We start from the raw sequence: 16,719 nt of genomic DNA, 5'->3' as shown, positions 1-16,719 counted from the left end.
TGTGTTTTTTTGGTTTTATATCACATGCATTTTAGCAGCTTTTTTGCTGGGATAAAGAAATAAGCACTGGCTTCCTTATTCATTCTTGATGTTATTAATCAACTTCTTAGTTAATCTAGAGGTGGCAGCCTTTCCACATTTCTGCCTCTTTGCTTCTTCCCTGCAGGGGGAGTATATTTTTACAGTAAAGTGTCCCCTGGGACAGTGTAACAAAACAGTAATGCTGCCTAGAATCTCAGAATTCCGGCATTTGTTATTTATTATGATTGGTTAGGACGTTGAGGAATAGGAGGGGGAAAGACAGTGAAGTGGCAAAAGCAAATGCCACATTCTTCCTGGCTTAGCCTGAGGATTAGTTCTTTTATATACCTCCCTCCCCCCCGCCTGCCTTATTACTTCAACTGTCTTTTTGTGAAATATTTTCTTTATCTCACCCAATGCCTAACATATGCTTGGCAGATGTCAAATATCTAATAAATATATGATGAATGAATGGTTATATTATTGAGCTGTAGATTGCCAACCTTTCTCAAGTAACTCATATAGTGAGCATTTGTCCATTTTCATAATTCCCATGGACATGAGTAAACCTCTTCTGAAGGGGAAAGTGATGAGCCAGCAATAAAAGGTATGCCCTGTGTTTTTCTTAACTGATAGAGGACCGTTATTAAGGTACATTCAATTTTTTCTAGAAATATTTTCAAAGTGGTTTTTTTTTTTTTAAAGCAAAAATTGCCTGAGATACATTGAATTTTGCTTTGGAAGAACACAACGTGTTCTTGCAACATTTGGCGGCAGTTCGTGCTTAGCCTTCCTGTTGGTGTGTGCTGTGACCATGGTTTCTCTGTGCACTCTTGCATGTTGGCAGAAGACTTGTCAGCTGGGGCTGATGCACGCTTTCTTTCTCCCCACTCACTTATCCTGTGTTGGTAATTGGAAGACAAATTATGTAGACATTCAGAACATACTTCTTTAGTACTCAGCATTAAAATCCTAGCATAGTTTCATTTTGGAAAGAGTGGGGAATTCACTTGAGAATATTATAGGCTAAGGACACCACTTTACTATGTCTGGTGGTTGCAAGATCAGAAGGTGAGATGTTTCTGGTTAGTAAGTAAGCTCAGTATATCCTCCTTCAACATTGAAATGGGACTTGTTGGACACAGACTTCCTGTAAGGAAGTGGCTTCATTTGTGGTAGAGTGTAGAGTGGGTTTGAAATAAGCTTTCTGTATGTGGATATAGAAATGTGTTTTATTGCCTCTTTAAAATTTTATTTTATTTGGGGGGGACTTAACAGTTTCATAAAGCAAAATGGAGGTGGAAAGCAGTGAGTTTTTGTATGTCTGTCAGAGGTATAATAACATGCTGCATTTTATTGAGAGTTAGAAGCCATCAGTAATTGATTGGTTCAGAAATTCTGGTTTAGTAAGGTGTATTATTGCTCAGCTGAACTTGATCAACGTCAGCATTCTTAGTTTTAAAAAATAATGCAAGGTAAGGATTGTTCCTTAAATCCTGTATACTTAAGTTGATTTATCATCTGAAGGAGAAGTTGGATGACTCAGTTCTTACATTTGAATGAGGACATCTCAAAGGTGTCTTTTTAGGTATAAAATTATATGGTTCTCTGACAAGGTGGCAGAAAGTAGGAAGAAAGGATTAAATTTAGATGAAAAGAACTTTGGAACCAGATCTGTCCTACCTTAATCATTATATGATGGATAATCAAGTGACGTAGGAAAGCTATTTTGGAGGATTAAACACTAAAATTAGAATATAATATAGGAGAATATACTAAAATTTACTGAGTATGGTTAGAAAAGTTAACTATTGGAAAATTATATCCAAATAGGAACTTTGTGGCATAGATTTTTTTGTTGTTGAGAAAGTGAGAGCACTACATCTATTTTTATACTATATTGGATTCTGGAATTTAAAGAAAACAATGAAAATTCACTTGGTATTGACTGTGTACAGTTTTGTTTTATTTTGCTTAATTGACAAAAGTTTTTCATTTAAAACTCTGTCTTGCTGGAAGAATATCAAAACTATCTTCAGGTTCTCTAGAGCCTGATTTAAGATATTTCTGTGAAGTGCTTAGAAGTGCTACTGTAAGTGCAATCTTACATGCCAAATATTAGCAGTAAGGAAAAGATTGTGATGACATCTAATAAGCATTTAAAAATATCGTCATTCCCTTTTTCCATGTTTTTCTTTCCCAGATTTAAACCTTCAGTTCAAACTAAGCAGTAAGCACTCTGTTACGGAATTTCTTTCCCGTAATTGATCAGTTCACTCCACTCGTTTTTGAGAAACTAGGAAACTAATTTCTTATTCCTAGCAAGAGGTGCTTCTTAATGCTCGACACCAGAATTTATAGTAAAAGAATATCTAACTAAAACAAAGAGCATTTCCCTTTAAATATTTTATATACCAACATATTTATGTCTAAGGATTATCATCTTGGTGTTTGCAGGCAAATATCAGTAAAGTTGGAGTAGGAATCTTTAAAAATGATTTCAGCTAATTAATATGCCTTTGAAATTTAGACCTTATTTGAGCTATAGTTTTATACATGTGCATATAAAATGAATAAATTGGGTAGATTTTTTTAATATCAAAAACATGGTTGCCAGAGAAGTGTTTTGTTGTTGTTTTTTTTAATGTAGTGAGCAAAGTAAGTTGTGTTTCCTGGTTGTTACCAGAATTCAGCCTTTCTCTTGCCTTTTTCTATACCTACTACAGTTCATCATTAAGAAAATGCTTTAGAATACATGTTTGCTTCAGATATGCAATTCTTTTGCTCAAACCACTGTTAAGTCAAATTGTGCTTAATAAAGGTGCTTTTAAGTGAGATATCATAGGTTGAAGTTCCACATTTCTTATACCACTGGGAGTGAAAATACTACACATGTCAATGAACTGTCACCTCTGGATATATGTTTCTTAAAAGGATTAAAACCCATCTTGAAAATTGATGTTTTATTTATAGTTCATCTCTTTGGTAAAGGGAAGTCTGGTGTCTTCTAGTCTGTGAGGACTAAAGGAAATAGTCTAGGATGATAATAGCTGTAGGATTTTCACAGGCTACTATTTTGTCAGTAGAGAGAGAAAGAAGGGGAGAGAGAGGGAAAGTGTATGTTTGCACACATATGCAGTGCACACATGCATACACAAACACATATATACACACACATGCATATATACACAAATATACATAAACACACACACATATATTTTTGGTGTCAAGTTACCCAGCTCTTGCACCCATCATATCTGATTTTGTTTGATACTGGATGAGCTGTCCTCAAAGATCTTACTACTCTAGCCTAGATGATTGTTTTTTTGTTTTTTTGTTTTTTTTTGATACGCGGGCCTCTCACCACTGTGGCCTCTCCTCTTGCGGAGCACAGGCTCCGGATGCGCAGGATCGGTGGCCATGGTTCACGGGCCCAGCCGCTCCGCGGCATGTGGGATCTTCCCAGACCAGGGCATGAACCCGTGTCCCCTGCATTGGCAGGCGGACTCCCAACCACTGGCCACCAGGGAAGCCCTGGTAGTGCCTTTTTATACACGTTGAATCAGGTAAAGATTTCTTTCTAGTTAACTACACTAATCCGAAACTTACACAAGTAGTAGGTTTCATATCAAAATACATTGTTTAAATATGTGATTCAGACAGTAAATATTTTTAAAAAAACCCTGCTGTTATCATATGGTTAAGAGGTTTTTAAAAATAAGATTAGTCAAAGAATAATTTTTTCATTCTTAAAAATGTCCTAGTGAGTATATAATAGTATTACCTAATTATTATTATTATTATTTTTTTTTAACATCTTTATTGGAGTATAATTGCTTTACAGTGGTGTGTTAGTTTCTGCTTTACAACAAAGTGAATCAGTTATACATATACATATGTTCCCATATCTCTTCCCTCTTGCGTCTCCCTCCCTCCCACCCTCCCTATCCCACCCCTCTAGGTGGTCACAAACCACCTAGCTGATCTCCCTGTGCTATGCAGCTGTTTCCCACTAGCTATCTGTTTTACATTTGGTAGTGTATATATGTCCATGCCACTCTCTCACTTCGTCACAGCTTACCCACCCCCCTCCCCATATCCTCAAGTCCATGCTCTAGTATATCTGTGTTTTATTCCCGTCCTACCCCTAGTCTCTTCATGACATTTTTTTTCTTAGATTCCATATATATGTGTTAGCATACAGTATTTGTTTTTCTCCTTCTGACTTACTTCACTCTGTATGACAGACTCCAGGTCCATCCACCTCACTACAAATAACTCAGTTTCATTTCTTTTTATGGCTGAGTAATATTCCATTGTATATATGTGCCACATCTTCTTTATCCATTCATCTGTTGGTGGACACTTAGGTTGCTTCCATGTCCTGGCTATTGTAAATAGAGCTGCAGTGAACATTTTGGTACATGACTCTTTTTGAATTATGGTTTTCTCAGGGTATATGCCCAGTAGTGGGATTGCTGGGTCGTATGGTAGTTCTATTTGTAGTTTTTTTTAAGGAACCTCCATATATTACCTAATTATTGATAATAAGTAGATAATTATTAGATAATTGATAATAATTAGATAATTAGATAAGAACTGCATCACAAACAAAAAAGCAATTGGAATTATATACTACAGAAGTAGGGACAAGTCTTCATTTCTTTGAATTTGCTATCCATAAGGACACTTGTGGGGAGAGTGAGCAATCTTTAGTAATTTAATATTTTGTCTACATTCTGAGCTTAAACTCATATAAGCAATCTTAAGATTTGAATCCAGAACTCAATGACAAATTGCTTTCAGTGACTGGACATTTCTGTGGCTTTTAGCTACTCAAATATCTCTTGGCTTAAAACAGTGATGAGTTTTTTAACCTCTTCTGCTACTGCTGCTCTTAGTTCCCATAAATTGAATGTAAAACACTTTAGCTCAATATAGTATTTCTTGAGATACTTGTTTTCTGCTGTTTTCATTGTAGCTTTTGAGGAACTTGAAAGAGCCTTGAGTACAGCCCAAAAAACAGAAGAAGCACGGAGAAAAATGAAAGCAGAAATGGAGGAGCAAATAAAAGCCATTGAAAAAACAAGTGAGGAGGAGCGTAACAGACTTCAACAAGAATTAGGCCACGTGAAACAGGAGATTGTTCATGTAATGAAAGTAAGAATATTTCTGGATTGAAATGGACTACGGCAGTGTTGAAACTTAAGTCTTATGCTTTTCCTATATCATTGATAGTAAAGAAGAGTTAATTTGTATTTTGTTTGAAACCTTGATCATTTCGTGATGTTTCAGATATAGGAAAAAAGCACTTTGATAGAGAAATGAACGTGTACCTTTTTGGCTGTACTTCCCAGAGATAGTCTCTGCATATAATTTCTCTCTTATGTTTTCTAATCCTCTCTTTAATTAATTAACTAAATTTTTTATTTGGCTACATTGGGTCTTACTTGCAGCACATGGGATCTTCATTGTGGCATGCGGGATCTTCCGTTGTGGCGTGCAGACTTCTCTCTAGTTGTGGTGTGCAAGCGCGCAGGCTCAGTAGTCGTGGCACATGGACTTAGTTGCCCCGCGGCATGTGGGATCTTAGCTCCTTGTCCAGGGACCAAACCCACGTCCCCTGCATTGGAAGGCAGATTCTTAACCCCTGGACCACCAGGGGAGTCTCTTTATTTATTTATTTGTTTTAAACACAAAAGATGGCATGTTATTTTTACTGATCTGTATTTAGCTTTTCCACTTAATAATCTGTCTTGGAGGTTGTTCTTTATTATTGAGTTGATAATGATGCCCCATTTGTTTTAAAGACTGCTCAGGACTTCATTGTATGAATAGCTCATAATTTAATCACTTCTGCTGATGGATATTTAGGCTTTCAGTTTTTACTGTTGGAAATTGTGAATATCCTTATCGTATTTGCTCACATCGGTGTTTCTTTATTTTTTTATTTATTTTTTTTTTTGCGGGCCTCTCACTGTTGTGGCCTCTCCCATTGCGGAGCACAGGCTCCGGACGCGCAGGCTCAGCGGCCATGGCTCACGGGCCCAGCCGCTCAGCGGCATGTGGGATCTTCCCGGACCGGGGCACGAACCCATGTCCCCTGCATCGGCAGGCGGATTCTCAACCACTGCGCCACCAGGGAAGCCCCCCGGTGTTTCTTTAGAATAGATTCCTAGAAGTGGAATCTAGGAAAAAATTATGTGTATTTATAATTATTGGATAGTTGCTACAAGTTTAGTGGAGGACAGTTTATACTCATGAGCAATGTATTAGAATATGTTACCCCCACACACACAAAGATGGTATTACCTGAATTTTGTTACCTTTCCAAGCTAAGTTAAAATAATGATATCATTGTAGTTTTTTTTTTAAAAATAAATTTATTTGTTTATTTATTTTTGGCTGCATTGGGTCTTCATTGCTGCGTGCGGGCTTTTCTCTAGTTGTGTTGAGCAGGGTCTACTCTTCGTTGTGGTGCGTGTGGGCTTCTCACTGCAGTGGCTTCTCTTGTGGTGGAGCATGGGCTCTACGCACGTGGGCTTCAGCAGTTATGGCACGTGGGCTCAGTAGTTGTGGCTCGTGGGCTCTAGAGCACAGGCTCAGTAGTTGCAATGCATGGGCTTAGTTGCTCCACAGCATGTGGAATCTTCCCAGACCAGGGCTCGAACCCATGTCCCCTCCGTTGGCGGGCAGATTCTTAACCACTGTGCCACCGGGGAGCCCTCTCATCTAATACTTTTATGTTTTCATTTTTTATGGTTAAATCTTTGATCCAACTGAAATTTATTTAGTGTGAGGAGTGAGGTCGGGATCCAACTTAAATTTTTTCCAAATGACTACCTAGTAGCCTTCAAATCATTTCTTTAATAACCCATGTTTTCCTTTCTGACATGCCATACTACCTTTATTATATACTAAATTATTGTAGTGCTACGTATGGGCCTTCTGGATTCTCTGTGCTGTTCCACTGCTTTGTCTGACCATGTGCTGGTATTATACTAATACCAGTTTTATCGTATGTTTTAGTTTTATAGTGTTCTACTATTTGGTAGCCTCTCCTTGTTACTCTTATTTTTCAGAAGAGATCAGCTATTCTTGCATGTTTATTTTGTCCAGTGGCCCTTCCCTCATTTTGTTTTATTTGATTATATTAAATTTTTGAATTTATTTAGGGTGATTTGACATTTTTATAATATTGAGTCCGCCTATTCAAGAAAGAACAAAGTCAATACTTTTTAATAAGTAGCAGTACATGCCTGGAAAGCTAGGCATAAATAGATGGCTATAGCCAGAACACCTTGACCATGGTGGAGTGCCCTCTCTGAGAGCATCCTTATTCCCCCTACTGTGCTTCCCTATCCTGATTGGTGGGGAACATCTTCGTATAATGTGGAATTGGAGCTTCAACCCCATAGGACTGACCATTGCAGCTGCAACTCTCCTTGTCTTAAATGAGGAGCAACACTTTACTGGGTTTTCTTTTAACTCTCGAGAGTTTGGTGACTTTTGATTTATGTGGGAAATATGTTCCAATTTTTCCTCTTAAGAAGCTATTAACTTGATTATAATAAAGCATTATTTAGTTGTAGAGTTACATATTTTATTCTGGTGTCTCACTTTAACTATTTGGTTGCTTTTCAGAAATCCTCAGAACAAATTGCAAAATTACAGAAGCTTCATGAAGAGGAGCTGGCCAGCAGGGAGCAGGAACTGACTAAGAAGTTTCAGACCCAAGAAAGGGAATTTCAGGAGCAAATGAAAGTAGCTCTTGTAAGTACCTATTTTGTTTTGGCCACATTATAGAGTAGTCAGCCCCTCACCCCTGCCTCCCAGCCTGAGGTCACGCTACTGGCAGCCTTAACATCTGAGTATGCAGAGAGGGTTGGCCGTGGGCAGGAATGAGGCTGTCAGAGCTTGTTAATTTAGTGTTATCTGAAAATTAAATTTTCTCATCTAACAAGCTTTCATTTATCAGTTTGTTTATCATTCCTCTCACCCCTGGCTGTAGGCTGTGATTAGGGAGAAGTAAAGGGGAACATAGGGTAACTGAAGCAGTGACTGCGTAACTTAGGAAGAATGTCTAAAAACTCACCAGACTGAATGTATCAGAGCTTAAGGTTCAGAGAGTTTGCCTGAATGCATTTTAAAGAAGAGAAAATGAAAATAACCAAGTAGTTTTCATTTTAAGTAGAATAATTTCAGTAATTTTCAAGCCATATGATGTTTTAAAAAATAAAGTAAAATGAGAAAACTGACTGAAGTAACTAAAACAATAACCAGAAAAGCAAAGATAAGAAAGATTTGTTGGAATAGTATAATTTGGAAGTTTAAAGCAAAAAATTTTTTCTCTTGAACTGTGAAGTATTAATGCTGAAAATGTAGTTTACTGTGAAGCTATTATCCATGAGATAATATGTATAATTAAAAAATGCTTTTAGTGTGAAAGGATGAGAAATAGTTTTTATAATTTTAATCTCCTTTTTTTTTGGCTGCATCGGGTCTTAGTTTTGGCACACAGGATCTTTGTTGAGACACGCGGCCTTCTCTCTAGTTGTGCCGTGCGGGTTTTCTCTCTCTGGTTTTGGTGCGTGGGCTCCAACGCATGTGGGCTTTGTAGCTGGCAGCGCGTGGGCTTTCTCGTTGTAGTGCGCAGGCTCAGTAGTTGTGGCATGCGGGCTTAGTTGCCCCCGGCATGTGGGATCTTAGTTCCCTGACCAGGGATTGAACCTGCGTCCCCTGCATTGGAAGGCAGATTCTTTACTACTGGCCCACCAGGGAAGTCTCTTTAATCTCCTTTCTTTTACACATTTTTTTTTTCACTCTCAGCTGGACCTGGGACTCTGAGGATTTCCAGCAGCTGTGATCCTTGAACTGAGTCAGGGAGTTCTCTAATCTCTGTGGGGCCAACAGGCACATGGTTTGACAGTGCTGTTGGCTGAGGTTAGTGATTTAGTCCGTGGTTGTGAAATGTACACCTGTATGGGTACATATTTGTATTCTTTGTTGGTCCAAAAAGGATTTAAAGTTGTTTACAAGAGTACTTAAGAACTATAACACGATAGCATACATTTAAAATAGGGACAAGGAAATAAAGGAACAAAGTGGGACATTACGTACCTAAATGGGAATGGTGCTAAAAATTCAAGTCATAAAGACCTGCTGTGGGTTTTCATGCTGGAGTAATTGGGGGCACTGAGCCTTGAACATTGGCCTTGTTAATACTGTGTTCTGGGAACTGATATATTCAGACATATTCCCACTAGCGAGCACAGGACACAGACACGTGTAAAGTACACGTATGTGCACATGCTTTCGCCCCCTTCCACTCCCATTCCTACCTAGTTTCTCAAAGGAGTTAGCTTGGAGCTGAGAATCAAAATTCTTCAGACTATTAAAATTTCCTCTTTTATATTTATGGACATAGATAGAGATGCATTTAACATATAGTTTACATTAAACAATATAACATTTTTAAATGGTGTTTTTAAATTGATGTTATAGAAACTAATACTTTCTTATCAATCTACTTATAATACGGTACAAAATCTTTACTTAAGGCAATATGCTTCACCAAAGTGAAATGGACTGAAAATATTACTGTTGGCCACATGAACCCTAAGCAGTAGGTATAGATAAGTATACTTAATTGGAGTCCAAAGTCACTAAATGTTAAAAGTGCTCTCTGGAGCTTCTCTTTTCAGAACAGTAAACAGTATTAATATAAATACTGACATATACTAAAAACAGTCAAAGAAGAAGCTTGTCAGGGCCAGACCATCTGAAGAGTTACATAGGCTTTTATAAATATTTCCTTGATCTAATCCATATATTCGCATGTAATCTTCTGATTTTGATTTGCTTTTCTGTGTGGGGTTCCCTATTATAGTGAGGTATTTCTCATAAATCATATAAATTTCTCAGCCTAGAGTTGAAATACCAAACTGGCATGCAGAGAATAGTAGTAACAATTGTGTGACCCTGCACATTCAGTGATATTTTGCAAAACATTTTAAGTAGTGAAAAAATAGCAGACATAGTAGGGTTACTGGAACAAAATTTTTCATATCAATAGTGATTGTGGCAAAGATTGGCCAGACCACAGGGAAAAAGCCACAGTGCCTTATTTCTGCGGACCAGGGTGTGGGGAAAGAGATAATGATACTGCCTACCTCTCAGGGCTTGTGTGTGGATCAAATGAAATGAATGATTCCTGTGGCAGTGCTTTGGGAATGCTGAAGATCTACGTGGGTCTAAGGTGGTGTTACTGTTTTTGGCACAGGAAAAAAGTCAGTCTGAGTATTTGAAGATCACTCAAGAAAAAGAACAGCAAGAATCTTTGGCCTTGGAAGAGTTAGAGCTGCAGAAGAAGGCAATCCTCACAGAGAGCGAAAACAAACTTAGGGACCTTCAGCAAGAAGCAGAGACTTACAGAACTGTAAGTTTAAATACTCTTCAGGTTCCACAGCTGTGGAACTGCTTGTATAGGAAAACTGTTGTTACCTCTGCAGTCAGTATACGGTTGTAGAGAACTTTTGTTTTAGATTTACATATACGTGCACTCCATTCATTATTCGGTAGTAAGAGCTGTTCATGGGAATGGTTTTGATGTCTGCTACATGGTGCTCCTGACCTGCCTTCAGTTGGCTGTATTTCTGTCAGCCACTCACTCCGATTCTTTGCCCTCAGGCTGTGCAGCATCTTAGCTCCACTGCTTACTCACCTTTCATCTTAGGAAGTGGCCACATTTTGTACATAGCACTTGCCCTGACACCTTCCTTCCTGTTCAGCTTCATCTCGTGCCACGCCCTGGACATAATTCATTCTCTGTTTATATCACAGTTTAGTTACCCCATTGCTCTACTTTGGCATTTAACTTTTCCCCAATTTTCCCATATTAAAAATAGTCCTATGATGAGCATGTTAGTATATATATCTCCGTGTGCACGTTTTTAAGGCCCTCTGCCCTTCCCTTGAACAGTGTATGAAATGTTCGACCTATTTTGAATAAACTGACTGATGTTATTTAGACTTTTTAGTCTTTTTTTTTTTGCTCTGATTTAGGCAGTGACACAGTCACACTTCTTACCCCTATTTCTAAACTGTATTTTATTTTCCCACTTCCAACATTTCTGTAAGGTGGCATGGTAGAGAGGAATGGGTACTCAGGAGGCCTAGATCTTTCACTTACTAGCTTTGTGAATTAATTATACCTTAATTTCCTTACCTGTCACCTGAAGAGATTGATATTTGGTAATTTCTTAAGACCTTTCCAGCTTTGACATTCCTTGGCTCTGCCTTACATTCCTTAAAATGCCTTGACATTCCTTAGCTCTTTTCCTTTCAGTCAAGATTGATATTTTCATGAGATAATCATTTTACTATTACTTTTTGTAAATTACTTTGGTAAAATTTGTGTAAGTTCCTTCTTTTTGAAAAGTATCTTCTAAGTAATAATTTTTGGGATAAGAGCCAGATACATTATTTTTCTTCCAAAATTAAGTTATGAAAGTATTAGAATACTATTATAGACCTTTTAAAAAAAACAGAAAAAAATACTCATTTTTCTACCAGCAGTTACTATTATCTATGTTATGATTTATTTCTTCTTCACTATCCATTCAGAATATTCTTGAAAAAACAGGTAGTTGAAATAGTTACCCAAATAGGTAGAAAGAATCTGGAATTATGAGTCGTGTAAAAAAATAGAATCTTTTCTTTATTTTATGATTCATTTAGGAATTGAGCACAGATTCTTTGTCCTTTTTAGTGTTTGGTAAGATATGTAAAGTTGTTTATCTAAATTTTAATCTTTAAGTAGGTGTAGACATCATGTCATATATATAATTGCTAACAAATATGTACTTTAATAAACACACATCTGTTTTCATTAACAGAGAATTCTTGAATTAGAAAGTTCTTTGGAAAAAAGCTTGCAAGAAAATAAAAATCAATCAGAAGATTTAACTATTCATTTGGAAGCTGAAAAAAATAAGCACAATAAAGAAATTACAGTCATGGTTGAAAAACACAAGACAGAATTGGAAAGTCTGCAGCATCAGCAGGATAACCTTTGGACTGAAAAACTCCAAGTCTTAAAGCAACAGCATCAGACCGAAATGGAAAAACTTAGAGAAAAGTGTGAACAAGAAAAAGTAACATTGTTGAATGACAAAGAGGTTCTCTTTCAGGCCCACATAGAAGAGATGAATGAAAAGACTTTAGAAAAGCTTGATGTGAAGCAAACAGAATTGGAATCACTATCATCTGAACTGTCAGAAGTATTAAAAGCCCGTGACAAGCTAGAAGAAGAACTTTCTGTTCTAAAGGATCAAGCAGATAGAGTGAAGCAGGAATTAGAGGCCAAGCTGGATGAACAGAAAAGTCATCACCAGCAACAGGTTGACAGCATCATTAAAGAACAAGAGATGTCTATCCAGAGAACTGAGAAGGCATTAAAAGATGAAATTAACCAACTTGGGCTTCTTCTGAAGGAAAAGGACAAGCATTTAAAAGAGCATCAGGCTCATGTGGAGAATTTAGAGGCAGATATTAAAAGGTCTGAAGGGGAACTCCAGCAGGCATCTGCTAAGATGGAGCTCTTTCAGTCACTGCAGAGCACCATGAATGAACAGGTAGAAACATATGAGGAGCAATTGGCCCAGTTGCAGCAGAAGTTGTTGGATTCGGAAACAGAAAGAATTCTTCTTACCAAACAGGTAGCTGAAGCTGACACTCAAAAGAAAGATGTTTGTGCTGGGTTAGATGCTCACAAAATCAAGGTACAGGACTTAATGCAGCAACTTGAAAAACAGAATAGTGAAATGGAAGAAAAAGTAAAATCTTTAACCCAACACTTTGAGTCCCAACTTAAAGATAATATAGAGCAGGAACAGACAAAGCAACTCTTAATGGAAAAGGAAAATGTAATTTTACAAATGAGAGAAGGACAGAGCAAAGAAATTGAAATACTCAAACAGAAATTATCCGCCAAGGAGGACAGTATTCGTGTTTTGCAAGAGGAGTATGAAACCAAGTTTAAAAATCAAGAGAAAAAGATAGAAAAAATTAAGCAGAAAGCAAAGGAGATGCAAGAAACATTAAAGAAGAAACTGTTGGATCAGGAAGCCAAACTTAAGAAAGAGCTCGAAAATACTGCTCTGGAGCTCAGTCAGAAAGAAAAACAGTTCAATGCCAAAATTTTGGAAATGGCACAGGCTAACTCAGCTGGAATCAATGATGCAGTGTCAAGATTGGAGACAGACCAAAAGGAGCAAATAGAAAGTCTTACTGAGGTGCACCGGAGAGAACTCAATGATGTCATAGCAGTCTGGGAGCAGAAACTTAACCAGCAAGCTGAAGAACTTCAGGAAAAACATGAAATCCAGTTACAGGAAAAAGAACAAGAGATAGCAGAACTGAAGCAAAAGATCCTCATATTTGGGTGTGAAAAAGAAGAGATGAACAAGGAAATGGCATGGCTGAAGGAAGAGGGTGCTAAGCAGGATACAGCATTGAAGGAATTACAGGAACAGTTAAACCAGAAGGCTGCTCACATGGTTTCTGTCTCACGGAATGAAGCTAAACTGAAAGCTGAACTTGAAAAGCTGGAGGTTGACCTGAATCACTCTCTGAAGGAAAATACTTTTCTTCAAGAGCATGTAGTTGAACTGAAGATGCTGGCAGAAAAAGATAAGCTTAGGGTCTCTGAGTTGACTGAGAAGCTGAAAACCACAGATGAAGAATTCCAGAGTTTGAAATCTTCACATGACAGAAATAAGAAAAGCCTAGAAGACAAAAGCTTAGAATTCAAAAAACTGTCCGAGGAGCTAGCAGTTCAGCTGGACATTTACTCCAAGAAAACGGAAGCCTTATTACAAGCTAAAACAAGTGAGCTCATCAACATTAGTAGCAGCAAAATTAATGCCATTCTCTCTAGGGTCTCCCATTGTCAACACCACACAACTAAAGTTAAGGAGGCACTACTAAGTAAAACTTGCAAAGTTTCTGAATTAGAAGCACGACTGAGACAGCTAACAGAAGAGCAATACACACTAAATAGTTCTTTACGACATGCTACACATCAGTTGGAAGAAAAAGAAAGTCAGATTAAGAGCATGAAGGCTGATATTGAAGGTCTTGTGACAGAAAAAGAAGCCTTACAGAAGGAAGGAGGAAATCAGCAACAGGCTGCCTCAGAAAAGGAGTCTTGCATCACTCAGTTGAAGAAGGAGTTATCAGAAAACATCAATGCTGTCACTTCGATGAAAGAAGAGCTTAAAGAAAAAAAAGCTGAGATCAGTAGTCTTAGTAAACAACTAACTGATATGAGTGCTCAACTGCAGAATAGCATCAGCCTAACTGAAAAAGAAGCAGCCATGTCATCACTAAGTAAGCAACATGATGAAGCACAACAGGAATTGCTGGATCAGGTGCGAGATTTATCTTTGAAAGTTGAAACTCTGAGTAAGGAGAAAACTTCTGCTCTTGAACAGGCCAACAAATTCTCAGAATGGAAGAAGAAGGCACAGTCAAGATTTACACAATATCAAAATACTAGTAAAGAATTGCAGATGCAGCTTGAGTTAAAAACAAAGGAAACCAGTGAAAAGGATGAGCAGATAACTTTATTGAAGGAGGACCTTGATCAGCAGAAGAAGAGATTTGAATATTTAAAGGGGGAAGTGGAAGATAAGAAGAGCAAGATGGAGAAAAAGGAACGTAATTTACAGACTGAGTTAAAAACTCAAACAGCAAGAATTGTGGAATTAGAGGAGCATGTTACTCAGAAAACAATTGAAATTGAGTCCTTAAATGAAGTTCTTAAAAATTACAATCAACAAAAGGATATCGAACGGAAAGAAATGATTCAGAAACTTCAACACATTCAAGAGTTAGGTGAAGAAAAGGACAACAGGGTTAAAGAGGCTGAAGAAAAAGTCTTAAGACTTGAAAAGCAAGCATCTTCCATGAAATCTGAACTTGAATCTATGAAGAAAGAATTGGAACATGTGAATTCAATTGCGAAAAGCAAAGAAGAGGAGTTAAAGGCATTGGAAGATAGACTTGAGTTAGAAAGTGCTGCAAAATTAGGGGAACTGAAGAAAAAAGCTGAACAAAAAATTGCTGCCATCAAGAAGCAGTTGTTATCTCAAATGGAAGAGAAAGAACAGCAGTATAGAAGAGACAGAGAAAGCCATCTGAGTGAGCTAAATACAAAATTGCAGGAAAGAGAGAAAGAAATTCATGTCTTGGAAGAAAAACTTAAGTTGGTGGGAAGTTCACCACAATCAGAAACATCAGTTGCACCCAGATCAGCAGAAAATGAGGCAGCATGTACTGAGCAAGAAGAAGCAGATTCCCAAGGCTGTGTGCAGAAGGCATGTGAAGAAAAATTCCGTGTTTTACAAAGAAATTTAATTGAAAAGGAAAAGCTGTTACAGAGGCTAGAGCAGGAAAAAGAAGACACAATTTCTTCTCATTCTGAAATGCAGTGCAAATACCAGGAGCTCTTAATAAAGATAGAACAGTCTGAAGCAAAGCAACAGGAGGATCAAGTGATGATAAAGCATCTTCAAGAAGAACTTGAAGAAAAAAACAAATACTCCTTGTTAGTATCCCATCATGTGGAAGAAGAGGGAGGTAAAAATAACATAGGGGCAAAGCAGAACTTGGAGAATGTGGTTGATGGTGTCCAGAAAGCCCTCCAGGAGAAGGACTTGACCTGTCAGATCTTGGAGCAAAAGATAAAAGAGCTGGATTCCTGCTTATTGAGAGAGAGGGAAGGACATAGAGTTGAAATTGGAGCGTTGACCTCAAAACTTGAAAGATTACAGGCTCTACAACAACAGATGGATGGAAAAAGTAAACCCATGGAAGTTTTGGAAGAATGTGCTGAAGAAAAGTCCAAGTCTCATGTGGTCCAGCCCAGCTTGCTTCGTAACATGGAGGCTGAGCACGATGACCTGGAGTTTAAACTGGCAGGGGTGGAGCAGGAGAAGCAGAAGCTGAGCCAGGAGGTGGTTAAACTGCAGAAAGATCTTCGAATGTTGCGCAAGGAACATCAGCAAGAACTGGATATAATAAAGAAAGAGTATGAGCAAGAAATGGAAGAGAAAATGAAGTAAGTTATTTCCAGTATGGATATTTATTTATTTATTTATTTATTTATTAAATTTTTTTTCCAGTACGCGGGCCTCTCACTGTTGTGGCCTCTCCCGTTGCTGAGCGCAGGCTCTGGGCACGCAGGCTCAGCGGCCATGGCTCACGGGCCCAGCCACTCCGCCGCACGTGGAATCTTCCCGGACCGGGGAACGAACCCGCATCCCCTGCATCGGCAGGCAGATTCTCAACCACTGCGCCACCAGGGAAGCCCCCAGTATGAATATTTTTAAGGCAGTCCTCCTTAATGAAATCTCTCTTTTTTGTGTCTAATACAGTTAAGTTTCACAACCTAAATTTGTTAGTGTTGAACATAAATATAATAAGTTAAATACCAAAGAGGAATAAAAACAATTTAAGGCAAGAGGCAGTGTTATTCCATGTCAGTTTAAGGGGAAAAACACCATTTCTTGCCTATGAGATCATGGTTATTAGGTACCTATCCCAGTAATTATTTTTAAAATTATTTTTATATTGTTATTATATAATATAGATGTGTATGGTGAAAAATTTTAAGTCGAAAGTAAAAATTCTCAA

General features: G+C 37.9%; 1 protein-coding gene across 11 annotated transcripts in view; it reads left to right on the top strand.

Annotated features, from left to right (window-relative positions):
• The window catches only part of GOLGA4 (golgin A4), a 114,599-nt gene that overhangs the window by 69,095 nt on the left and 28,785 nt on the right, over positions 1–16,719 (top strand). For all 11 annotated transcript variants that reach the window (XM_059077226.2, XM_067005687.1, XM_067005688.1 and 8 more), the window contains 4 exons: positions 5,003–5,181; positions 7,666–7,794; positions 10,304–10,459; positions 11,919–16,144. In XM_059077226.2, the coding sequence (XP_058933209.1) occupies positions 5,003–5,181; positions 7,666–7,794; positions 10,304–10,459; positions 11,919–16,144 (4,690 nt within the window). The remainder of the gene's footprint in view (positions 1–5,002; positions 5,182–7,665; positions 7,795–10,303; positions 10,460–11,918; positions 16,145–16,719) is intronic.

The sequence above is a fragment of the Kogia breviceps genome, chromosome 10, assembly GCF_026419965.1.
Source record: "Kogia breviceps isolate mKogBre1 chromosome 10, mKogBre1 haplotype 1, whole genome shotgun sequence".
Classification (NCBI taxonomy): Eukaryota; Metazoa; Chordata; class Mammalia; order Artiodactyla; family Physeteridae; genus Kogia; species Kogia breviceps.
This window is presented reverse-complemented; position numbering and strand designations above follow the sequence as displayed.